Here is a 26,999-nt window from a genome sequence, read left to right as displayed (position 1 = left end):
CTTAATCCCCGATAGAGAGGCTTTACTTTGAAATTTAATCTGTTGAATTTGGAGCGAGTCAATCAGCGGAGTAAGTCACTTTTTAAGTAGATGTTAGTCAGACATTGTGAGACAAACCCTTCAGTAAAGAGTTCCACTGCCTTTCTTTAGCCTTTCAGTTCTATTGATCCTGCTTAATGCCATTTTCTGCCTCTGATTGATTATAGGAGAGCATTCCCTTTGCAGTCATCGGCAGCAACACAGTGGTGGAGGCGCGGGGTCAGAGGGTCCGTGGCCGACTGTACCCCTGGGGGATTGTAGAAGGTGAGCGAGCATTCGCTGAGAGAGCAAGTGGAACCTGCCTCCAAGTGGCTGTGTTCAGAAATGGCCGTGATGTGTGAGGCAACTTTTATTAGACTATAAACCTGTGAGGAGAGGAGTGTTTTAGCAATGACAGCATTCCCTCCTTGAACAGAATTCTGTAAATACACAACATTGACTATTCTAGAGATGAAAAAATATATTGACATCAGTGTGGCGTGGCTCAGAATGTAAAGATAGATGAAAGGAAATGTTCCACTTAATCTGCTACCCAACTAGGTAAGGGCACTGCCTGATGTTGAACTAAGATATACACATGAGAAGCTCCCAAGTTCAGTACTGTATTTTCTGCTCAGTTAGCTGATCTCAGCTGGGACAACTGTTGGGGCGGTGTAATTGGCCTTAGTGCAAATGTACTTGGGAAGGGATATAAATCAGCCAATATTCCGATTCCTTGTTGCTACCCAGTAACTCCTGCTGATAGATGTCCATGTGTGGATGTTGGCTGAGGAAAAGCTCAAGCTCAATGGTGATGTCCCAGGGTCAAATAGCCCATCGACACTCTATATATAGGCTTCAACATTAGGTTTAGTCACTGGAGTGGGCTACTGAAGGGCTGCTGGTGCTTGTGGAACAATACCTCAACAAGGACCAGGCTGCCGGAGAGAAGGGAGAAAATTGAAAAAAGGGCAAATAATTCTATATCCCTTTTTCAGTTATATAATAGCCACCTCCGAATAATACTCCATTGCTTCTCTCTAACTGGAAAATAAGAGAAAGAGGGGTAAAAACTTCCAATCCAACACCAGCAACATCCCACACGTGGACTCTGTAAGAAAGGGATGGATATACATGAGCTGCAGTTTTGCTGATGGCTGCATGTGATGGGGTGACTGGCCACAAGTGCCCCCCAAGGCTGTATTGAGCTCCCATTGAGCACCAACTGTAATACTCAGTGACAACTGTAAACATTATTGGGTAAAGTTTCCGGTGTGGGCGCAATCGAGAAATTCTGTCCAAAATGCGCTTGAAATTGTGCTGGTTAGGTTAAAGTTCATGGGGTAGAGTTTCCGCTTTGGGTGCAATGGGTGGCCCGAGCGCAAAGTGCACCCAAAATTGCGCCCGTTTTGAGAAGTTTCTTTTCGCTCGAGTTTCCACTCAAACTCATTTGCATATCGCCAAATGCAAAATCTGATCTGAACCAGCCCGATCGGGCAGCGCTCTAAAACATTATTAAAAAAAATAATAATTGCTTAAAGAAATATTCCTTGATATATTTAAGAGTGGTAACTTGGTGCAGTTTGATTAATTTAGCTGAAAATGGGTTTGTCACAAAAAATAAGCATTTTTAATCAGTGTCAATCCACCATCTGTGAGTAACCTGATTTTAAATGACTGAAAATGACTTAAAAAAAATATACAGCATCATTTGTTAGTTATATTGAGGTACAGTAGTCAGCTTCTTAGTAAATTAAAAGATTCCCATTCAAAAGCTTTCAAAATGTATCTATTAGTGTCCTTGCGCCCAAAAGAACCGACTTAATTTTTAGAGCCTCCTCGAAGGCCGGCAAACGGGCGCAACTAGTGGAATCTCCCAATGGTGATAAATTCGATTGGGGGCATGGCCACATTTGTGGATGGGGCCGGCTTCTAGCGCGATGTTTTTTAAGCTAGCGCAATTGTTTGTGGAAACTCAATTTGCACTGAACGTAATTTGCGCTTAAAATTCCACAGCTCTGAATTCTGAGTTGACATTTGAGTCCAATGGGTGTGGATGCCTTTCCCCCCCAATTATCACTCATCATATGGGTTTTGGGGGCCCATATAACTCTCCCCCTGTATAGGACTAACCACCGTATGGGCTGGTATAAAGATGGTTATGGCCATGGAAGGTGCGTTCATGTTGCGGCCTGTCAATCTGCCTGCGAATCCTTCCACTACTTCACACTGTTCTCCAAGGGAAGAATGCGAAGATACCAAAACAACAACTAGTTTGGGAATGCAGCCGATCGGTGAAGGTTTCCTTTTTTTTCATAGTGGAGAATCAGGCACACTGTGACTTTGTAAAACTGCGGAATATGCTGATCCGGACGCACATGCAGGACCTGAAGGACGTGACCTGGGACATTCACTATGAAAATTTCAGAGCCAGATGCATCCAGGAGATGACCAGGTTTGTTTTTTTTTTTCCTCCCTTGTGCTTATCCCCCCGCGGGGAACAATATCTGCCAGACAACTAATCCTTGTCCATTTGAATGGGTGCTATTGCAGGCACTGTGGTGGCAAAGCACATTCAACCATCAGCGCACAGGTCTGATGGAAGGATGCAGGCATCCCACCGCCCAGTGAACTGCTGCCATCACTCTGCTGTGTTGCAGACCTCGGAGGTATTTCTGTGTGGAGATGTCAAACGAAGACCATTATGAGGGAAGGAAAATCTGAGGGAGGGTTGTTGCTGGGCAGCTTTGTGTCCCTGCCGACAGCTGGCTGATGGGCAGCAATTGTCTAAAGCCTGGAAGCTGTCCTCTCACCTCTGTTGTTATAGTAACAGGGTGGCAAGGATGCTGTAGTCCATGTACAGAAATGGATCAGTGATGCAATTATGCAAATCATGTCCAACATTACAAATTTATTACTTATTAAATTACTACAAAATTTCAAGGCCTATATCTTTGAGGGGAGCAAATTCCAACAGTGCAATTGATATTTTTGTAATTATACCATGTATAAGAAAATTTAAGGATGAGCAAAGGCCAGTCAGCCCCATTAAAACCTGTCCTTCTAGTATTCCAACTCTCCCAGCCTAGCATCCAATGTGCGTAAGAACTGTGGCCCTGAAATTGCATGGGGGTTCTCCTGATCTCCTGTCATGACATTGGCAGGAGATCAGTAGAAACCCTGGAGAAATGCCGAACATGGTGGCATAGTGGTTAGCACTGTTGCCTCACAGCGCCAGGGACCCGGGTTCGAATCCGGCCTCGGGCGACTGTCTGTGTGGAGTTTGCACATTCTCCCCGTGTTTGCGTGGGTTTCCTCCGGGTGCTCCGGTTTCCTCCCACAGTCCAAAGATGTGCAGGTTAGGTTGATTGGCTATGATAAATTGACCCTTAGTGTTAGGGGGATTAAATACGTGGGGTTACGGGGATAGGGTGGGATATGTGTTGGTGTAGGGGTTACGGGGATCGGGTGGGATATGTGTCGGTGCAGGCTCGATGGGCCGAAATGGCCTCTATCTGCACTGTGGGATTTCTGTGATTCTGTGATGGTCATTGATGCTGTTTCTCCAGGGGTTCCACCCATCTCCAACAAAAGTTATGGCGGAAGATCCGGAGAACCCCCATGGAATCTCCAGGCCTGTGTCTTTACGACCAATTCTGGCAGATTATTCCAGTTATTTTTCACCCTTTGGGTGAAGAACTTCCTAATTTATGTGATTTTGATTTACTCTTCATTGAGTTATACTTGTATTCTCGGGTCCCATTAATTATAGAGTCATATTCAGTGTTTACCATTCCTAAAGTATTTATCAGTTTATACAGCCCAGCAGGGCTCGCTTTAACCATCTACTTTGCAGGCTGAAGAAGTTGTGGGTTATTAAACCTTTCCTCATGTGTCATGCACCTTACAATAGCAATTGTTCTTGTCGCTCTTCACTCTAAACGCCAATAGTTTCTTATCTCTTTTGCAGTGTGGCAAACGGAACTGTATACGATGGTTCAAGTGCAGTCTGACCAGCACATTGTACAACCTGAGCATAACCTCAATTAATTTATATTCCACCATTCTGACAATGGATCCTAGCATTTTGTCAGCTGTTTCAACTGCCTCACTGCACAGTCTAGACACTGGCAGTGACCCAGATGCAGCATGTCGTAATTCTATTCCATTCATGTTTTACTTAGCTACACATTGCTCCACCCAATGTAAAAGCAGTTTGCATTCGTCTGCATCTGATTTAATCTATTAAATTAGATCAAATTCTACGTCACATTGTTGAGATTCCATCAATGTTGAGTCAGTCGCAGGACGATTCAGATCACTTGGCTCATTGCAGTGAACAGAAGCAAAAGCTGGTTAAAGCATGCACCCCGTTAATAGAATTAGCAGTGTTAGGCGTAATTGGGTAGAATTTCCATGGAGGTTCAAACCATCATCTGTCGTAACAGCCATTTATGCCATTTCTCCCGAGTTTCCACCGATCCTTCGCTGAAGTTACGACGCATGATTGGGAGAACCCCTTGCGGGAATTCCTGACATAAAGCTTGTGCTTTTCCATCATAAATGGAAATTGACTCATGGGTGGCCCTGAAATTCTGTGGTGGGGTGGAGGGGTCTCCTGAGCCCCCTGCTGTAACTCTGGTGGGAGACTGGCGTAACCTTGGGGAAATGACGTCAACAGCCATTTTAAGCTGTTTGCGTTGTTTCTCGGGGAGTTCCAATTGTCTCGTGCTGAGGTTATGACAGAAGCTCGAAAAAAACAACTTGCAGAATTTCCGAGTTTCTTTATTCATCCTGACAAGACGTTCTGAAATTGGTCCCTTGTCACTCTCAAAGCGAGCAGAATAAACATAGAAGATAGGAGCAGGAGTAGGCCACTCGGCCCCTCGAGCTTGCGCCGCCATTTAATGAGATCATGGCTGATCATCCAAATTCAGTACCCTGTCCCTCCTTTCTCCCCATATCCCTTGATCCCTTTAGCCTTAAGAAATATATCTAACTCCTTGAATATATTTAATGGATTGGTCTCAACTGCCTTCTGTGGTAGAGAATTCCACAGGTTCACCACTCTCTGGGTGAAGAAATTCTTCCTCATCTCAGTCCTAAATGGCTTACCCCTTATCCTTAGACTGTGACCCCTGGTTCTGGACACCCCCCCATCGGGAACATCCTTCCTGCATCTAGTCTGTCTAGTCCTGGTAGAATTTTATAAGTTTCAATGAGACCCCCTCTCATTCTTCTAAACTCGAGCGAATATATGCCCAATCGACTCAATCTCTCTTCATACGTCATTCCTGCCATCCCAGGTATCAGTCTGGTGAATCTTCGTTGCATTCCCTCCATGACAAGAACATCCTTAAGGTGTGGTCTCACCAAGGCCCTGTACAACTGCAGCAAGACATCCTTGCTCCTGTACTCGAATCCTCTCGCTATGAAGGCCAACATACCATTTGCCTTCTTAACCACCTGCTGCACCTGCATGCTTACCTTCAGCGACTGGTGCACAAGGACACCCAGGTCTCGTTGCACTTCCCCTTTTCCCAATCTATTGCCATTCGGATAATAATCTGTCTTCCTGTTTTTGCCACCAAAGTGGATAACCTCGCATTTATTTACATTATACTGCATCTGCCATGCATCTGCCCAATCACCCAACCTGTCCAAATCATACTGAAGTTTCTCTGCATCCTCCTCACAGCACACACGCCCACCCAGCTTTGTGTCGTCTGCAAACTTGGAGATATTACATCTAATTCCCTCATCTAGATCATTAATATATATTGTGAATAGCTGGGGTCCTAGCACCGATCCCTGCGGTACCCCACTAGTCACTGCCTGCCACTCAGAAAAAGACCCATTAATTCCAACTCTTTGCTTCCTGTCTGTCAGCCAGTTCTCTATCCAAGTCAGTACCTTGCCCCCAATCCCATGTGCTTTAAGTTTGCATGCTAATCTCTTATGCGGGACTTTATCGAAAGCCTTCTGAAAGTCCAAATACACCACATCCACTGGTTCTCCCTTATCTATCCTACCAGTTACATCCTCAAAAAATTCCAGTAGATTAGTCAAGCATGATTTACCTTTTATAAATCAATGTTGACTTTGTCTGATCCTGTCACTGTTTTCCAAGTGCTCTGCTATTACATCTTTTATAATGGACTGCAGCATTTCCCCACTACCGATGTCAGGCTTAATAAACGGTCTATAATTCCCCGTTTTCTCTCTACCACCTTTTTTAAATAGTGGGGTTACATTAGCTGCCCTCCAATCCATGGGAACTGTTCCAGAGTCTATAGAATTTTGGAAGATGACCAGCAATGCATCTACTGTTTCTAGGGCCACTTCCTTCAGTACCCTAGGATGTAGATTATCAGGCCCTGGGGATTTATTGGCCTTCAATCCCATCAATTTCCCTAACACCATTTCCCTACAAATACTGATTTCATTCAATTCCTCCCTCTCATTAGACCCTATGTTCCCCGACATCTCTGGGAGGTGTTTTGTGTCCTCCTTTGTGAAGACAGAACCAAAGTATGTATTTAATTGGTCCACCATTTCTTTGTTCCCCATTATAAATTCCCCTGATTCTGACTGCAAGGGACCTACGCTTGACTTCACCAATCTTTTTCTCTTCACATATCTATAGAAGCTTTTACAGTCAGTTTTTATGTTCCCTGAAAGCTTACTCTCATATTCTATTTTCCCCCTCTTAATTAATCCCTTTGGCCTCCTTTGCTGAATCCTACATTACTCCCAATCCTCAGGTTTGCTGCTTTTTCTGGCCAATTTATATGTCCTCTCCATGGATCTTATGCTATCCCTAATTTCCCTTGTTAGCCACGGTTGAGTCACCTTTTTTTGTTTTATTTTTATGCCAAACAGGGATGAACAAATTCTGTAAAGCCACTGAATTTTTCTTACTTTAACCTTCACAGTAAATTGACCCAGGATAACCGAGCAGAAAGCCCGCTCCCCATACTGCCAGTGCCAACTCCAGACGCAGAGACAGAGAAACTGATCAAAATGAAGGATGAAGAGGTGAGTGAGTATCTGGGGCATGCAGGCCCTGCCATGTGGTTGAATAGGCTGTGACTATGTGAAGTTTCGTACTGCTGCTGACCATCTGTGTGAGTGTGCGCATCAGTAAATGTTTCCTTCACTGTTGTGACTTCAGCTTTTAATCTTGTTTGCTGTGTTCCCGTTTTTCGGTGATATTTTTGCAATGAATTGTTTCTGAAAGATGTCATGAGGTGACCATTTTCAAATCATGCCAGATGAGACATTTCATCATTCTGGTGATGGGCAGTGCAACTATGGATTCATAGATGTAGGTAGTGCCAGACAATTATGATCAGCAGTACAGTTGCATTAATTCTCAGGACATGGCCAATGCTGACAATGCCACATTTATTGGCCATTCCTAGTGGTGGGCTTCGTAGAGATGTTTTGTCCGAATACCAAAGGACTACACTTTCAACTTGCTGCCCAGATGTGATTAAAATTCCAGATCCATTAAAGTCATTAGAAATTAAAATTTGGCAGTTTCTATAGCAAGCAGCTAACCCGCAACACCTGTTTTACATCCAGGTGGCAAGTTGAAAATCCACCCCAAATCTTTGAATTGACTAGGTGGTCAAACCGATTGCACCTTCATGTTTTTTTAAATGTGTTTATGGGCTGTGGGTGTCACTGGCAAGGCTAGCATTCCTAATTGCCCTTGAGAAGGTGGTGGTGAGCCACCGCCTTGAACCACTGCAGTCCGTGTGGTGAAGGTGCTCCCACAGTGCTGTTAAGAGTCAACCACATTGCTGTGGGTCTGGAGTCACATACAGGCCAAATTTCTTTCCCTAAGAACATTAGTGAAGCAGATGGTTTTTTACAACAATCTGATAGTTTCATGGTCACCATTACTGGTATTTTATTTCAGATTTATTTAAATAACTGAATTAAAATTCCCCAGCTGCCGTGATGGGATTTGAACTCGTGTCTACTGGATTATTAGTCCAGACCTGTGGATTACTAGCCCAGTGACATTACCACTACGCTACCGTCCATGTCATGTATGCAGAAATGTTTCATCATACTAAGTGCCAATTATCATAGTAAATGAATATCATTTAATATTGTATAACTTTCAATTATTATGCAGCCAACCTGTTTGGATTATTCATGATCTAAATATGGATGTTCCCACACTCTAGATAAATATTGTCCTACTGTAGGAGCTTGATGGATATTGAGTCAGCGTGTAGTGGTCAGTAGTGGAGAGCGTAGTTGCTGCTCGTCACTGATGTGCAGCAGTAGCCGACAGTGCTCAGTAATTGCGACTTTCTTTCTGCAGCTGCGGCGAATGCAGGAAATGTTGCAACGAATGCAACAGCAAATGCAGGACCAGTGAGTGACGGACTGAAACTGAGTGAAGAACAAAGACTCACCTCTTCAGCCAAATTAAATCGGAATGAAGAAGGCGGGGCAAGACACAGGCCACGCCTCTGGGGAAATGCACTGTACAGAACGTGTCACGTGTTTCCTGTTATACTCTAGAGACAGCTCGAGGGTGACCATGTGTCCAGCCTACTCTGTATAGTGCCACCATATCATTTACATATCCTGCTTGTTTGTTTGGGTTTGTATTTAATATCTTGTCAGTACAATTGAAGACCATTCAGAAACGTATCTGCATCGGAATGCTTATGTGGAAAATACTCTTTACTAATAAATGTTTTCAAATGGGTCTGACTTCAGGCAGTGGGCTTTATTTAAAGGTGAGGCGTGCAAGTGCTGGCCAATTATTCATTTTGTACCCAGTGACATAAGCCTGGATTTTCTGTAAGAAGGGAGTGGGGTTTCTCTGGCGAACCCGTGGAGAAGTGGCCAAAATGGCTGCTTACCTTGTTTCTCTGAGTTCTGCCCGACATCCTACCAAATTTACAGCAGGGAAAAGCCCGGGCCATAATGCTGTCCCGCGGGGGACAGAGTTAGATAAAGCTCGGGTACGGCTCAGGACCTACCACTGACATCATCATGCCTCTGAACTCTGACCATTACTGCACCAGAGTTTAGCATGAAAATGAAGATGCTTTATTTGCCGTACACTCTAGGTTTCATATAAGGCTTCTCACAGAAAGTTTCCAGGTTGGTGTCAGGTGAATGTTTCTCTGCTCTGCGCTCTGAACTCTGCCTCTAGTCCACTGAGATGTTTATCAAGAGGCCCTGAAATTCTGCAGGGCTTCTCCAGGCCTCCCTTCGTAACTTCAGCAGAACTCCCAGGAAATGGTATAATTGGTTCAAAACGTCAATTTGCACCATTTCCCTAGGGGTTCCACCGGTCTCCTTGCCAAAGCTATGGCAGCAGACCAGAAGAACCTCTGCAGAGTTTCAGTACCATTCAAGCCACATTTTGATTGGAAACGCTACACAGTGACCACACTTCAAAAATACTTCATTGGCTGCTTTCTTTTACACAACAAATGTGTGTAGTGTAAATTGGGTGTTAAAGCCCAAACTAACTCCAAAGTGAGATGATCTCTTTCATATCATGCCTTGACTCTGGATTCAGGCAGAATGTACACCATTAACTGCAAAGCGAAACTCTTCGGCCTAGAAATTCATTGACGCCACTTTTGGGGCGCTAAAGTGGGGCGTCCGCTAAAGTTTGCGGCCGCCGCCAAATCTAGGCCACTTCTCCGATATTCATTAGCTTCGCCCTACTAGTTCGGGCGAGCGCTAAAACTGCTGTTGGACGCCTCTCTTTGGGCGCTAAGCCGGAGGTGGTGATCGATAGCGCCGAGGCCGGGCGCAGCGCAGGTGCGGCCATCTCGTGACTGACAGCAGACACCCTGGCGCCGGCCAGCTCTTAAGGGGGAAGGGTTGACTGTGTCTGCTGCCACGCCCTGGATAGTGGAGCCCTCCAGCTAGGCCTGAACACTGCTGCTGGACCCAAATAGCGCCTGAAGACATGGAGAAGGCCCGTGAACGTGCGCAGCGCTTCTCAGAGCGTGATCTGAGTGTGCTGCTTGCTGCTGTGGAGAAGAGGCGCCATGTTTTGTACCCGGACAATGGCAAGAAGGCGACGGTCCGCGTCTACAGGAGAGCCTGGAGGCATGTCGCCAGCAAGCTGTCAGCCAACAGCGACGTCCCCAGGACCGGTGCCCAATGCCGCAAAAAGTTAAATGACCTCACACGCATTGTCAGGGTGAGTACCCTTTCCAATGACCTCCTCATCCTTGCATGTGCACCTCACATTATGGGCAAAGGGACCTGAAAGCTCTAATGGCCAGCCTTCATCCAGCAGCTATGGCACAGGCATGAGCATCAATTGCACATTCTGCACTGAACACACTGGCCAAGCTATTCCACCATGGGAGGCAGTGCACAGCAGATCATGGCGACACACTGGCCAGGCTATTCCACCATGGGAGGCAGTGCACAGCAGATCATGGCGACACACTGGCCAGGCTATTCCACCATGGGAGGCAGTGCACAGCAGATCATGGCGACACACTGGCCAGGCTATTCCACCATGGGAGGCAGTGCACAGCAGATCATGGCGACACACTGGCCAGGCTATTCCACCATGGGAGGCAGTGCACAACAGATCATGGCGACACACTGGCCAGGCTATTCCACCATGGGAGGCAGTGCACACAAGATCACGGCGACACACTGTACTTCGAGGCCGTCCTTTCTCTTGCAGGCCAAGCTGGCGAATAATCGCAAGAGCCGGACTGCGACCGGGGGAGGACGACCCCATATCCAGCCACTCACCGACCTGCAACATCGCGTGGAGTGCCTCATGGGTCGCCGGGTGATTGGGCCCGTTGCATGTGGAGATGCCGACCCTGTTCTGGGAAGCAATGGTAAGGACATCACCTTTTGCACCTCTCTCGTCCCACTTGCGCATCAGATCTACATCCTTTGCCACTGTCCGACCAATGCGCTGAATGCCACCACTCATGCATCCCGCACTGACGCCCTCTCCTCACTCTAAAGCTACTCTTGTGCCTTCCTGCTTTCAGATGGTCAAGAGGAGGTCCCTCAACTTGCCAGTGACAGACCCTCCGAGGAGGAGCAGGAGGAGGAGCAAGAGGAAGGCGGCCCATCAGGGGAACCCTCAGCTGCGGCCACCCAGGCCAATGTAGGGGACACGTCTTCCCTGGAGGGCAGCGTGGCAGAAGTGTCGAAGGGGAGGGGAGCTCCTGGGACCTGCGTGCTGCAGAAAGGCGGGAGGGGGGTGGAAGCTCGGCGGCCTTCTCCCCAGAGGGGGGATGCGTCGGAGGGGAGTCCAATTGCTGGGCCCAGCGGCCTCCAGCAATGCAGGAAGGGTCGGCCAGCTCGGCGGCCTTCTCCCCAGAGGGAGAGTCCGGCCTCCAATCAGGAGATGCTCTGCGCCGAGGAGATGGAACGCCTCGAAGACTTGTCCGTGGACTCGGAGCGCCGGCACACGGAGCTCATGGCGGCAGTGGCACGGTTGCCTGAGTCCATCGATTCCCTCTCTCGGAGTGTGGCCGAGTTCGGGCCCTTAGAGGCCACCAGTCGGGCGGAATACCAGGCAGATCTTTCAGCGACTGGCCAGGTGATTAGTGGTGCTGTCCAGTCACTGGCTGCTCTGCTGCGGTCAGTGAACAGGTCAACACGGGCACTCACTGCTGCCACACTCGCTGTGTCAGCCAGGCATCGCCAGGGCACCCGGTGTGCTGCAGCAGCACATCGGTCTGTCCCTCGGCAGATTGGTGCGCATGCTGCAGTGCTGGCCCGGGCGAGTGCCAGTGTCTCAGGCGACCAGCGAGCGCCTGCCATCCGCCAGCTTGCCGCCATTCCTCCAGCCGCCACTGCCACTCCCCCAGTGGAGCTGCCAGGAGCTGCTGCAGCGACTGATGCTGGCCAGCCACAGCTGCAGCAATCAACAGCCGCCCGCTCGACGCCCAGACCTCGACTAGGCTGACCCCCAAGGGCATCTGCCGTCACGACATGTGCCCCTCAGGAGCCTGCCCCCAGCCTTGCAGCAGCCAATGGCCTTACTTTGAGGCGGAGCAGCAGGGCGGGCAGGGGCCACCCAAAGATGGCCAAGGCATCGCCCTAGCGGGCCAAATAGTCGAATGTGTGGCCATTTGTGTTTGTTTCTTGAGGCCGAGAATTGGATGTTTGTTTTTTGAAGGCCGATGATGCGATGTTTGTTTTGGACGAAGGCCGAGAATGGCGGCCATTTTAGTTGCCCTCTTTTGTTAATCCTCCCCAGGTTGTGGGAGCGAGTAATGTGTTTGAGTGTTTTTTGGGGGTTTCCTCTGTTTTTGGTTTTCATGTGGGAAGGGCCCAGAGTTTGTACAATAAAGCATTTTATTTATTCACATTGTCCATGTTTGATCTTTGAAGTGTTTGTTGCCTTAACCGGCTGAGGGCTTGCGGAGCGGCTGCAATCATGTTCTATCATTGGCACAAGCCATTCCCTGACAGGGGGCCTAGAAGTGACGTTCAATAAGCCGACGACGGGCGGCACTTGGACCTTGTGCGTCCCTCCTGGGCTGGTACTCCTCGTCGTCCTCATGCTCCTCCTGCTCCTCCTCCTGAGGTGGTGGTCCAACGTGAGGTGGCAGTGCCTGAGTCCTGCGGATAGCCAGGTTGTGCAGCATGCAGCAAACGACGACGAATTGGGAGACTCGATCCTGCGAATACTGGAGGGCTCCCCCGGAGCGGTCGAGACAGCGGAACCGTTGCTTGAGCACGCCGATTGTTTGTTCTATGAGGCTCCTCGTCGCTTGATGGCTCTCGTTGTATGCCTCTTCAGCAGGGGTCGTGGGCGCGCGGAGCGGGGTCATGAGCCAGGTACACAAAGGATAGCCTTTGTCCCCGATAAGCCATCCTCTTGGGGGAGGCTGTGCCTGGAACATGTCAGCCACAGTTGTCTGTCGCAGGATAAAGGCATCGTGGCTGCTGCCTGGAAAGCGGGCATTGACAGCTAGGATGCGCTGCCTGTGGTCACACACCAGCTGTACATTGAGGGAATGGTAGCCCTTCCGGTTGCAGTAATCCTCGGCATGCTCAAGAGGTGCCCGCAAAGCCACATGCGTGCAGTCAATGGCGCCCTGCACCATGGGGAAGCCCGCTATTCTTGCAAACCCCACTGCACGCTGCTGCTGCTTGTCCAGGGTCATGGGGAAGGAGATGAATTGATGTCTCCTTCTGAAAAGGGCTTCGGTCACCTGGCGGATGCAGCAATGCACGGCGAACTGGGAGATGTTAGCGATGTCCCCAGTAGCGGATTGGAAGGAGCCAGAGGCATAGAAGTTGAGAGCCACCGTCACCTTCACTGCCACCGACAGAGACGTCCTGCGCATCAGCTGTGGCTGCAGATCTCTCTGAAGCAGCCGGCAGATGTCTGTAACCACCTCCCTTCGGAATCGCAGCCTCCTAACACACATCGCGGCAGACATGGTCAGATAGGAGGTCTGCTGGCGGTATACCCTGTGTGGGTAAGGCCTCAGTTGGCGATGCCTGTTGCCCCCTCTGCGTCTAGCCAGGGCTGCCACTCTCTCACGGCGTCTGTATGCCCTTCTGGCATAAGGCTGAAATTCAGCGTTGCCACCCAATGCAGCCCCCATTATATGCTGGCAAACACTGAGCTCTGAATGAAGGCTAAGATAATTGGTAAGCTCTGGCCTGAGCCAAAAATACCTGTCCAAGTGTTGGTCCAAACCAGTAAACTCTCCTCCTTGGTCTCTGTCCAAAAAACCATTGCACAAGAGTGAATGCTGCAAAATGGCTGGCCTTTATACTGCTGGGTAAGTGCCCTTTAATTAGCGCTCCCCCCGGCCCGGCTGGCCTGTGTACCGTTCCACTTCACAGTCGCTCGGGACGCCCGGCGCACAATGGGCCGGCGCGAGTGAAGTTCCGGTTTGGGGCGCACAAAGGGCGTTGCACTATTAAATGACGTCATGATCTGCGCGCGCAGCAGGGCGCGCGCTAAGACTTTGCGCCAGCGCTAAATGTGTCCTGAAGTTGGGGAGAGGCGCAGATCGCGCTGCGCCCGGGCGATAAGCGCCTAGCGCTCGAGATCTACTCCCCCTAAGGCGCTAACGGCTGGCGCGCCCAACTGAATTTCTAGGCCTTCCAGTTGTAGTGTGAATGCCCTGTTTACAAAAAAAAGTGAAACTCCTGTACTAGAATGTACTCCCCCTAACCCCCCATCCCCATTGCCCGGAGACACCATCCTCCTGTTCCACATGCTGTCTCAACTCATGGCTGTTCAGAGAGCATCCTCCCGTTCTAACACACTGGGGGTGATTTTCCTCTTCACCGCCTGTGACTTAATGTAGTAGAATGGATCGCCTGACCATTGTAGAACACACCTGATAATTATCCCATTGATTTCAACAGGATAACAATCGGACAGCTTTCAAGAAATGGGCGAGCAGTCTGCTCCACTAGGTTAGCACCCAATCACTAACGGTGAAAATGACCTCCACTATGTCACAAAATCATAGAATCATAGAATGATACAGCACAGAAGGACTATTTGTCCCATCGTGCCTGTGCCGGCTCTTTGGTCGAGCTATCCAATTAGTCCCACTCCCCTGCTCTTTCCCCATCACCCAGCAAATTTTTCCTTTTCATGTATTCAATTCAGTTGCCTATAGCAGGTTACTATTGAATCTGCTTCCACCACCCTCTCAGGCAGTGCATTCTGGGTCATAACAATTCACCCCATTCCCATTCAGACACCATCCCCCTGTCCTATATGCTGTGGCATTTCATGCCTATGCAGAGAGACCTGGCCCTCTTGCTTGAACATCCTCTGCCACCCAAGAATGCACTCTTCCAGACAGCCCTCCAGCTGTACTCTGTTCCACCCAGTTTGTGTTTTATACTTCCATAATCAGAATCTTCAATGAATGCTTTCATTCTATCACATCCAGCATCATAAACCATATGACGACATAATGCTGGGATGGCCCAGGTAAATTTCACTGCACTTTGAGATTAAATTACAGATATAATTACAGGCCCTGGAATTCCACAAGGTGGGAGACTGGCAGGGCCTCTATAGCAATAGTGTGAACAGCTGAAAAGGTTCTGCAAGTCTCTCACTGAAGTTATGGCAGAAGCATTGTAAGAAGCCCCACGGAGTTTCAAGGCCAATGGGGGAAAAATTCAGTTGTTTGCGCCTCCCGTCAGCACCTTAAGAGGGCACTAATGGGGCGCAAAGCAACTAGTGCCTGGGTGCGGCGATGTTTGCGCCGCTCACGAAATTAACTAGACATTTTGTGGCGGCGCTAAACACTATCACTACCATCTCCTGCGCCAGCAGATCATGACGTCAGTCGAGTGCGCAATGCCCCGGTAGCGCCCCGCACCGGATATTGAGTTGCGCCCCTTGCCTTACCGCCTGCCGCTAGCAACGACAGGTTGAGGGGAGCGTTTTGCAGTCAGGAAGGGACTGGGGAGCGCTATTTAAAGGCGACCGCTTCCTGCCTTTTTTTGTTGGTGACATTTATGCACCACGAATTCTGAGAGAGAGAGAGAGAGACTTCTGGAGAGATTCAACGCTGTGTGAAGGAGTTTTGCATACTGAGCAGCACTTTGCAGGTTCATTTTGATTTGCCCTTGTATCTATTTAGAAGAGACCTTGGGGGCTGCACTCAGAGCTCTTTCCCTGGGTCTCTCCATTGTTCTTTCCAGCAGATTTGATGTACAGGTCTCTCCAGGCCGAGATTCAAGGCTGCAATGAGCAGGATGTGGATGGAGAGCAAAATCAACCCTCCCCTTTAAGATAAAAACAGAAAAATGCTGGAGAAACTCAGCAGGTCAAGCAGCATCTGTGAAGAGAGAAACAGAGTTAACGTTTCAGGTCGATGACCTTTCATCAGCCCTCCCCTTTAAGAACTGGCTGGCACCAGTGTGTCTGTGTTCCATTGCTGACTGACATCACATGAGCTTTGCCAGCGCTCTGAGGTAGCACCTTGCTCCTCGGCCTTTGCGCCTTAAGACAGGTGTGAAGCGTCTGATTTAGCGCTCCAATCACCTCCAGGGGCGATAAAAGCCAAGTTTGCAGTCGGAGGTGATAATTAGCGCCAGGCGCTAAACTTTGCGCACGGCCGCTAATGGCGCCCCAAACGGGGCGATACTGAATTTTCCCCCCAATGTGTGGGGCTGTTTCATTTGACCCTATGAAATTAGAGACTTTGAGGTGACTCTGATGAGGTTTCAGAGCTGGTGAATTGTACTGTGTAGAATAGGAGCATTAACCAGTGTCTGTACATGCAAACTGCACTTCAGCATCACTCTGGTCTCTGCCTATTGATACACCCACTTGCTGGACTGTAATGTGAGGTTCAACTTCACTTTTGACACTTTGGGGGAAAAATTCGGTATCTTAGTGCCTCCCGTTAGTGCCAGAAGATGGCGGTAATGGGGTGCTGATGCAGTAGCGCCAGGGCGAGGCGAATCCAGCGATGTATGGTAAATCCGGCCCCCTGTTGCGCCGCTGGTACGAGGTACCGCCGTGGACTTCAATGCCAGGGAGATCATGACGTCAGTGAGCGTGCAATGCTCACTGGCTGCCCGATTTGGAAAATTCATTGTCACCACTTACCTTAATGTCTCGACCAGACAGCGACAGGGAAAGCTGGCGTGCAGCTCCAGGAAGCCAGCTCCAGTGACATTATTTAAAGGCATCAGCATTAATCACTCCTAGCTGTCAGGGCAGGTTAGTTTTAATGGTTTGTTGTCAGTTTTACCCAGTAGAACAATTCCTATGAGTAATTTCAAGCTTCCTTTGTATCAGCGGTCTTCTGGCAACTACAAAGTAGCTACATTTATTGTTCAAAGATTCAAACTGCTACACCTGGCAACATTAATGGGGGCTATACTGGAATGTCCAGGATCTATGGTGGAGGGAGCGTAGGCAGTGAGAAATACAGGAACATGTGCGCAGAGGGATGAGGAGGGACATCAGGGCTCACACCAGGAGGCCTTACCCTCTGAGGGTATTCCAACAGCACTTCTGCTACCTCCAATTAAGTGACAAGCAGTGTATTAGATGGCTCTGCATCACCAAGGTGGTGGTTACAGAACTCTGACACCTCCTCCAAACAGACCTCCAGCCTCACACCAGGATGACTTAAACCCCAAATCCCTTTTGCTCACCACATGCTTATCATACCATCCCTGTGTCATGCCATATCGCAGTGTCCTCCTGCAAAGGTGCAAAGGTGAAATGAGAGAGACCACAAAATATTGCAAACTTCATTAATAAATGTATGCATAAACATATCACACATATCACATTCATTCTAATAACTAATGACTCTTGTACCTGCCATTGTTGAATAGCTGTCATTGTGTGCAAGGTGTAAGATGTGGGTGTGAGTGTTGGTAGGTAGAGATTGTTGGTGGGTGAGTGCTGGGGGTCTGGTGCTTTGGGCAGTGTGTGAAGCTTATGGTACAGATGGGTGGTATGTAGCATTTGTTGAAGCATTCAATCGCCTTGATCACCTGACTGAGGTGGATCTGCCATGAGCACACTTGCTTCAATCCTCTGGTTCCTTTTCCTTGTTGTGCTTCTCTTTGCTGAGGCAGCTGCACAGCCAGCAATGCTGAGAATGAGGTGCTGCAGTATCAAAGAACCACCCCTTTGTACTGGGAAAAGCCTGTGGCAATGATGAGTTGCGATTAGACTGCACCTGATATTGGTCCACCCTTTAAGTGTAACGCTAGGCCTTTAAGACTTGAATTAGGACTCCAATCATTTCTTTGAGCAGTGAGAATGAATTTTGCATGCAGTCTAAAGCATTAGCGCCTGGCGCTAATTCTCAAACTTTTCTAATGATACCGCTCATTCCTAGCCTATAATGAATTTCTAGCCCTTTGTTCTCAAATGAAAAATTGGGCAGGATAGGAAAGGTGCAGGGGATGGCTTGAATTCTGATGTTTTCTGTGGTGATAATAGAATTTAAACTGAAAGCCTTACTAACCGTTCATAGCTAATGCTCCACATCATAGACCTTTAAGCACAGAGCTTGGTGAGTGTTGAGTGAATCTGCTAAATGCTGTGGCTTGTTAAACAGAGTAACAGCGGGAATTTGGAGCAAGTTGGAATTCACTTGTAAGTAGTGGGTGAGTAGTAGTACAGAGAAAGCATGTTGTTATCAAACTGAAATCTAACTTGGATTTCTAAATTTTAAAATGTTGCAATAAGTGGAAGTTGACAGTCAATCAACTGCAGAAAATGCCTCTGCCTTGAGACACTCCAGCTCGGAGTCCTTCATTAGGAGTGCAAGTTAGAGACACTCCGACACAAAAGGGAGGGGGAGGAATTTCTGGATCGTTTTCTCCAGAGTACAATCACGCTCCACAGGAAAGCACAGATACAGGAAAGGGAGAACGTGATTGTCAGTCAGCAGGGTAAAGGGGACCGAAGGGAGATAGAGGAGGACCCACAGACACTGGTCCTATCCAACAGGTACAATGTACTTGATACTTGTTAGGATAAGGAGAAAGACTACAGGGAGGACAACCACAATGCTGACCTAGGTATCATGGAGCAGAGGGCTGTCTAAAGCAGAGAGAAGCAGAATAGAAATGTAGTAGTTATAGGGCATTCAATAATTAGGGGGAAAGATAGCATAATTTGCAGCCATGATCCAACGTTCTGAACGGTGTGTTGCCTATCTGGTGCCAGGGTAAGGGATATCTTGATATGGCTGGAAAAGAATTTGGAAAGGGAGGGGGAAGATCAAGTTGTCATGGTCCAAGTTAGGACCAATGACATAGGGAAAAAATGGAGGAGGTCCTACTGAGGGACTATCAGGGGTTAGGAGCTAAATTAAAAAGCAGGACCTCAAGAGTGCTCATCTCAGGATTATTACTCGAGCCATGTGGTAATTGGTGTAGGGTCAAACAGATCAGGATAGTGAACACATGGCTAAAGGAGTGGTGTGGGAAGGAGAGGTTCCATTTCATGGGACACCAGTACTGGGACAGGAGGAAGCTGTACCATTCGGGTGGGCTGCACCTGAACCAGGCTGGGACCAGGATCCTAGCGGATAGGATACATAGGCTGGTAAAAAGGACTTTAACCTAATGTAGACACTCCAGTTGAAGGGAATACTAAAATAATTAAAGCAGATACAGCAGGAGTGACAAATAAGAAACATGTTAAGTTAAATGCTGGGAGAAAGACAGCACAGGGCAGAAGTAAAGGTTAGGGTCTCTTGCCCAAATAAGAGCTTTATATATTAACACACGGAGTTCAAGAAATAGATTGAGTGAATTAGAGGCTCAAATACAGCTTAGAGAGTATGTCATGGTAGCTATTACTAAGACATGGCTGCAAGATGGTTATGATTGAGAGTTAAATATTCCAGGTTATAAGGTCTTTAGAAAGGATAGGGAAACTGGACGAGGAGGAGGGGGTAGCCTTATTGATTAAAGATATTATTACAACATTAGTAAGAGTGGATATAGGTATGAGAAACCAATCAGTGGAGACTCTACAGCTAGAATTGAGGAACGAGAGCGGACTTAAAACTATAGTGGGAGTTGTCTACAGGCCTCCTGATAGCAGCAATGAAGTGGCAGAATCTATTAATTCAGAGATTAGAGAGAGTTGTAGCAAAAGCAGAGTTGAAGAAGGAAAGAAGGAAGGAAAGAAAGAAGGAAAGACAGACTGACTTGAATTTATATATCACCTTCATGACCTTACTGTGAAGACTGACACAAATTAATTTTTCAACAAGTCTGCTTTACAGCCAATGAACTCCTTTTGAAGTGTAGTCACTGTTGTAATGTAGGAAACATGTTGTAATGGGAGACTTTAATTTGCATATAGATTGGGAAGAGTGGAGTAACTCAAGTTGGAAAGGTAGTGAATTTCTTGAGTGCATTCAAGATAGTTTACTGGAGCAATATGTTCTAGAACCAACAAGATTGCAGGCCATACCAGATTTAGTAATAAGCCAGACTTAGTTAATAATCTAACAGATGGGAACATTTATCTAACAGTGATCATAATATGAACAAATTAAATGTTAGGTTTGAAAAGGAGAAACTTAACACAGTTACCAAGATTCTAGATTTTGGTAAGGCTAACTTTAACAGACTGAGACAGAGACTGATGACAACAAACTTATTAAAACTGTTATCGGGTAAAACTACAGATGAACAGTGGAAGGTGTTCAAAAAGGAAGTTAGCTTAATACAGAACCATTATATACCCATAAAGATAAAGAGTTCTACTTATCAAATAAAACAGCCATGGTCAACAAATGAGGTAAGCAATAACATAAAACTAAACAAAAGAGTATACAAAAGTGCAGAGTATTGTAAATCCAGGGGATGGCAAGAGATATAAAGAACAGCAAAGGAAGACTAAAAATATAGTAAGAGCTGCAAAAAGGAATACGAAAAGAAACTTGCGAGGGATATCAAGATTAACACAAAAGGTTTTTACAATTATATTAGAAGAAAACTGGCAGTCAAAGGTAATGTCGGCCATTTAAAAACAGGTGCGGGTAATATTGCAAATGAAAATAAGGAAATGGCAGGCTTGTTGAATAATTAATTTGTATCAATCTTCACAGTAAGGGAAGAGGATAATATACCTGACATTTCAGGGAAATTAATAATGAATCAAGGACTGGAACTCACTAAAGTAAATAAAAGCAAGATAACAGTGTTAGAAAAAATAATGACAATAAAGACTGACAAATCACCAGAACCTGATGATTTCCAGCCAGGGTTTTAAAGGAAGTAGATGAGGAAATTGCAGTTACTTTATCAGATGCTTTAGCCATAACCTTCCAACGGTCCCTCGATTCAGGAATTGTCCCTTTAGATTGGCAAATTGCAAATGTAACTCCATTATTTAAGAAAGGACAGAGAGAGAGAGCGAGAGAGAGAATCCAGGAAATTATAGACCTGTTAGTCTAACATCTGTTGTGGGGAAGTTATTGGAATCTATAATTAAGGACAGAGTGACTGAGCCCTTAAAGTAATTTAAGCTGATTATAGAAAGCCAAAATAGACTTGTAAAGGGTAGCCAGGTACAACAAATGATCAAAAAGCCAATAAAATGTTATCCTTTATAACTAGAGGGCTAGAATATAAAGTGGAGGAAATTTTACTACAGCAATACAAAGCCCTGGTTAGACCACATCTGGAGTACTGTGTACAGCTCTGGGCACCACACCCTAGAAGGAGTGCAGCGCAGATTCACCAGACTGTGACCAGGGCTCCAAGGATTAGTTTATGAGGAGAGATTACATAAACTAGGCTTGTATTCCCTGGAATATAAATGGTTAAGAGGTGATATGATTGAGGTTTTTAGGGTTTTGAAAGCAATTGATAGGGTAGATAGAAAGTTTTTCTGTTGGCGGGGGCGTCTAGGACAAGGCGTATCTAGCACCTGCTGAGCATTTTCTGTTTTTATTTCAGATTGCCAGCATCTGCAATATTTTGCTTTTGTGTGAGAAGTTATGAAATACTTCGTAACGCAAAGGGTGGTAAAAGTGTGGAACTCTCTTCCACAAAAAGCAATAGATGCTAGCTCAACGAATAATTTGATATCTGAGATCGATAGGTTTTTGCTCTCCAAGGGTATTAAGGGATTGGAGCCAAAGCGGATGGATGGAGTTAGGATACAGATCAGCCATAATCTCACTGAATGGCAGAACAGGATCCAGGAGCTGAATGGTTTACCCCGTTCCTACGTTCATACTACACAGAAATAAATAGAAAAATAAAGAACTTTCATTCATATAGCGCTTTTCATGATGTCAAGACATCCCAAAGCACTTCACATTTAATGAAGTACTTTTGAAGAGTAGTCACTGTTGTAATGTAGGCAGCCAATTTGCGTGCAGCATGGTCCCACAAAGAGCAATGAGATACTTGACCTAATTGTTTTAGTGATGTTGGGTGAGGCAGAAATATTGGCCAGGACAGCAGGAGAACTCCCCTGCTCTTCTTTGAATAATGATATGGGATCCTTTATATCCACCCGAGAGGAACTTATATTTTGAAGAATAAACTTCTGTCAGTTTACAGCTTTAGAAATTTGCTGACGCCTCGCATAAAAACTGAGCTGTCCAGTCAAAAAACTGAACATGTGTCACCCCAGGCCTCAATTGGTTTCAGCACACATTCGTCTGTGGTGAGTCGGTATCTGAATATCATTGATCAGTGCTATGACACTGTACTGATTTTACAGTACGTGTTAAAAGAAGGCGTACAGTAGTGGAAAGTCCAGTCAAGCTCCAAATCCAAAGCAGATTCACTCATCTTCCGTTTGGTTGATGATCTCTGCATGCTTCTTCTGGGATTCCCATGATTATCCACGATGTTATACTTCGGGTGGAATTGTGATCCACTTCACCATTGCCTATAGATTGGCAGCTCGCATTAGGAGTGGCCACGTAATAATGAAGGAAATGACTGAAGGAGAATGATCTATTCATCAAGCCAAATACTCCCAATGGGACGTACGCAATTTGTACAGACACTGACACTCGACAATGTCTTCATTTACAATTAATAGCCACAAGCAATACCGCTCACGGGGAAATTCTATACATTTATTTCTTGAAAAAATCAGGATGCCATACATCAGAATATATGTTATGCAATGCTGACTAGTTGTATTCCCAGGTTCTTAACAGATTTGGAACCCTCATGGTCTGTATTATATTGTAACCGTTATTATATTATGCCTATAACCTTCAACCCCATTCATAATTTTCAGCCGATTTAAAACGGAATTAATTAACACTGTGGTGTGAGTCTATTTCATTACTATGTAAGAAATATGTATCTATATATTCACCACTTGCCCTTGTCTCCTGTATTGAGAATAATGCTAATTCCTGTCCAGGCAAATAGACCTATTAACAAATATTCTATTACAAAAGCAAAATACTGCGGATGCTGGAAATCTGAAATAAAAACAGAAAATGCTGGAAATACTCAGCAGGTCAGGCAGCATCTGTGGAGAGAGAAATAGAGTTCACGTTTCAGGTCGATAACCTTCGGTCTCCGCAGATGCTGCCTGACCTATTGAGTATTTACAGCATTTTCTGATTTTATACTAAATATTCTATACCCTCTTAGCTCTGCTTCTTGTTCATTCATTGTTCCCATATCCCACTTTGATGTTAATGATGCCATCAGGAATCCCCATGCTATTGCGTCTCACTGTGAAACTATTTATTCAATAAACATTAGTCATACCTGCTGGGATGTTTGGAGTTTACCAATTCCAACTTGAAGATCTGCTGATTTACATTCGAATTTACAGAACGTTATTTTAGTAATAACTGCAATGAATGTCACTGGTTTACTTGTAGAAAATATCATTGTTATTGAGATTAATACTTAACACCCACAATGCTCGTAATCATGACTGCATCATGTAGAAACCGGTACACATTGCAGTCTCTGAAAGTGGTGCATTTCCCAGCAGAATTAGCTTTTCATTAAGATCCACAATGTATTGTAGAGAGATTCTCATGTTCAGAGACTATGGTTAATGAGGCATTTCTGTGTACTGGTGATTTCTGCAATTCTGTACTTCTTTAGGATATGTAATCCATTGATGACTGAAGTATATGATTTGTACCCATCGGGTGTGGCCACGTGAGAAGAACACAGTATGGAAGCCTTAGTCTGAATGGTTTCTCGTCAGAAAACAATGTGGTATAAAATTAGACTTATAAAGAAATGCAGTAATTCTGTGCAAAATAATGTTACCACTGGAATCTGCACAAAACCCCTCAATCATAACACAAAACTTTTTTTTAAGTACTTAATTTCCCAATACTGTTAACAAAAAAAGCTGAATACAAACTGGAACAAAGTTTTGGTACAGACTTTTTGTTAACTATTTATTTGAGAAGCTTTTCTAAATTCTCTGAAAGCTTTCACTCATCAAAACTGCTTCTTGAAATTTAGCCAGAGGGAATAAACCCTGGTACAATATCAAAAGTTATTAATGCCACGAAGAAGCACTGCAACAGGCAGCAAATGAGCGGCAAGAAGAATGATGGATTGGAGACAGAGGAACACACGCACTGCTGTTAGCTGCAAACTGGCGAGTAGCTTGACCTAAGAAATTGAGCGATTGTGATCTTTAGAGTATTTGATCGTCCATGTCTGTACCTTCTACCGTAGCTTTCAGTCAAACATATTCTTCTAGCTTTTTAAAAAAGTTCATCAACATTAACATTAAGTAGGTTTGATGGAGCCTTTTACTTTTCTGATGACCAAAATGTCTTACTTCCAATTGTCGATTGTGTGTTTCTTACTCTTCTTACTCAATGATCATCTTTTAAATTAAATAACTCACTTAACATTGCTTTTCAGATTTGAATGCCCTCGGTCGTGACCACACTTAATGTTCTTCCTCCAATGAGGACAAATGCACTTCTGTCAAACCATCCTTTTTTACTCTTTATTATAATTTTCAAAAGAGCACACACGTTGTTGGGCGGATTAGAAATATAATTTACTCTGCACCTGGCCACCCTTTACCTAACCTGACAGTGTTTAATGGTACAGTGTACCTGCATCTAACCTGTGCTATACCGGACCTGCCAATGCTTTGAGTTGACATTTGGTTCCCCATGCGGAAAATGCTCGATTCCCCAGCACTGACATTTTTCACTCTGATAAACAAATTTTTTTTTAGCAAAAGATAGATTATGGAACAGTTCCTGCAGATTGGAGGGTGGCAAATGTAACCCCATTATTTAAAAAAGGAGGGAGAAAGCCGGGAACTACAGACGGTTAGCCTAACATCAGTAGTAGGGAAAATGTTAGAGTCTGTTATAAAGGATGTGATAACAGGATATTTAGAAAATATCAACGAGATTAGACAAAGTCAACATGGATTTATGAAAGGGAAATCGTGATTGACAAACTTACTGGAGTTTCTTGAGGATGTAACTAGTAGAATAGATAAGGGAGAACCAGTGGATGTGGTGTGTTTGGATTTTCAGAAGGCCTTTGATAAAGTCCCACATAAGAGGTTAGTGTGCACAATGAAAGCACATGGGATTGGGGGTAATATACTGGCATGGATTGAAAATTGGTTAACAGAGAGGAAACAGAGATTAGGAATAAATGGGTCTTTTTCAGGGTGGCAGGCAGTGACTAGTGGGGTACCACAGGGATCAGTGCTTGGGCCCAACTATTCACAATATATATCAATGATTTGGATGAGGGAACCAAATGTAATATTTCCAAGTTTGCTGACGACACGAAACTAGGAGGGATTGTGAGCTGTAAGGAGGATGCAAAGAGGCTCCAAGGCGATTTAGACAAGTTGAGTGAGTGGGTAAATACATGGCAGATGCAGTATAATGTGGATAAATGTGAAGTTATCCACTTCGGTAGGAAAAACAGAAAAGCAGAGTGTTATTTAAATGGTGATAGATTGGGAAATGTTGATGCACAAAGGGACCTGGGTGTCCTTGTACACCAGTCACTGAAAGCAAACATGCAGGTGCAGCAAGCAGTTTGGAAGGCAAATGATATGTTCGCCTTCATTGCAAGAGGATTTGAGTACAAGAGCAAGGATGTCTTGCTATAGTTATACAGGGCCTTGTTGAAACCAAACCTGGAGTACTGTGTGCAGTTTTGGTCTCCTTACCTAAGAAAGGATATACTTGTCATAGAGGGAGTGCAGCGAAGGTTCACCAGACTGATTCCTGGGACGGCAGGACTGTCCTATGAGGAGAGATTGGGTCGACTAGGCCTGTATTCACTAGAGTCTAGAAGAATGAGAGGGGATCTCATTGAAACGTATAAAATTCTGACAGGGCTAGACAGACTGGATGCAGGGAGGATGTTTCCTATTCCTCGTTCTAGACCCCCCCCCTCACTGGGGTGTCTAGAATGATGGGTCACAGTCTCAGGATATGGGGTAGGACATTTAGGACTGAGATGAGGAGAAATTTCTTCACTCAGAGGATGGTGAACCTATGGAATTCTCTACCACAGAAGGCTGTGGAGACCAAGTCACTGAATATATTTAAGAAGGAGGTAGATAGATTTCCAGACACAAAAAGCACCACGAGGTATGGGGAGAGAGAGGGAATATGGTATTGAGATGGAGGATCAGCCATGATCACATTGAATGGTGGAGCAGGCTCGAAGGGCCGAATGGCCTACTCCTGCTTCTATTTTTCTATGTTTCCAACGGCCTCGGTTTAACGACTCATCGAAAGCTGGCACCTCCGACAGTGCAGTACTCCCTCAATATTGCACTGAAGTGTCAGTCTTGATCTTTGTGCTGAAGTCCCATGGAGTGGGACTTGAACCCACGGCCTGCTGACTCAGAGGCTAGGGTGCATTGAAATCTATCCTTCACCTATTTTCTAGATGGATTTGTATGCTGCCAATTTCATACCAGATAATATCTGGTTACATACCTTTCCCGTCATCGGCAGTGATGTGCATGTTGCCTTATGAATACTCAATTTATATTTAAAAACTATTCATAATAATCTGCATTTCTGCACAAACTCAGATATAACTCATACTCACGCAGTTAAATCGAGATTCATATCATTATAATGGCGGTGACTTGCTGTTTCGACCTCACGATGAATATGATTAAGACCCCTCTTTTTGTTCCATTTCTATAGCTAATCCTGGATTATCCGTATCATGAACCGCGTGAACAGGATCTGTGGAATCTATTTTATTATTGTCAAAAGATATTGGCTGATCACAGAACCATAGAATCGTATAGCAGAGGAGGAGGCCGTTCGGCCCGTCGTGCCTGTGCCGGCTCTTTGAATGAGCTCTCCAATAAGTCTCAATCCCCTGCCCTTTCAGCATAGCCCAGAAACATTTTCCTTTTCAACTATATCTAATTCAAGTGCTCATTTCCACTTGATTGGAATAAACTAGGATCGGGACAGTTTCGACTAAACAGCTTTTTAAAAAACCAAAAGAGGAATAGTTATATAGTTCTCATAGTCTAAGGG

At 45.7% G+C, this 26,999-nt stretch overlaps 1 protein-coding gene across 3 annotated transcripts in view; it reads left to right on the top strand.

Annotated features, from left to right (window-relative positions):
• Nucleotides 1-8,752, top strand: part of septin5a (septin 5a) — a 173,913-nt gene extending 165,161 nt beyond the window's left edge. For all 3 annotated transcript variants that reach the window (XM_085961952.1, XM_085961954.1, XM_085961951.1), the window contains 4 exons: nucleotides 207-303; nucleotides 2,338-2,473; nucleotides 6,954-7,056; nucleotides 8,360-8,752. In XM_085961952.1, coding sequence (XP_085818078.1) covers nucleotides 207-303; nucleotides 2,338-2,473; nucleotides 6,954-7,056; nucleotides 8,360-8,416 — 393 coding nt within the window. In that variant the 3' untranslated portion in view covers nucleotides 8,417-8,752. The remainder of the gene's footprint in view (nucleotides 1-206; nucleotides 304-2,337; nucleotides 2,474-6,953; nucleotides 7,057-8,359) is intronic.
• Nucleotides 8,753-26,999: the final 18,247 nt, after the last annotated feature.

The sequence above is a fragment of the Somniosus microcephalus genome, chromosome 19 (assembly GCF_052327205.1).
Source record: "Somniosus microcephalus isolate GS21.2 chromosome 19, FLI_Smic_1.0, whole genome shotgun sequence".
Classification (NCBI taxonomy): Eukaryota; Metazoa; Chordata; class Chondrichthyes; order Squaliformes; family Somniosidae; genus Somniosus; species Somniosus microcephalus.
This window is presented reverse-complemented; position numbering and strand designations above follow the sequence as displayed.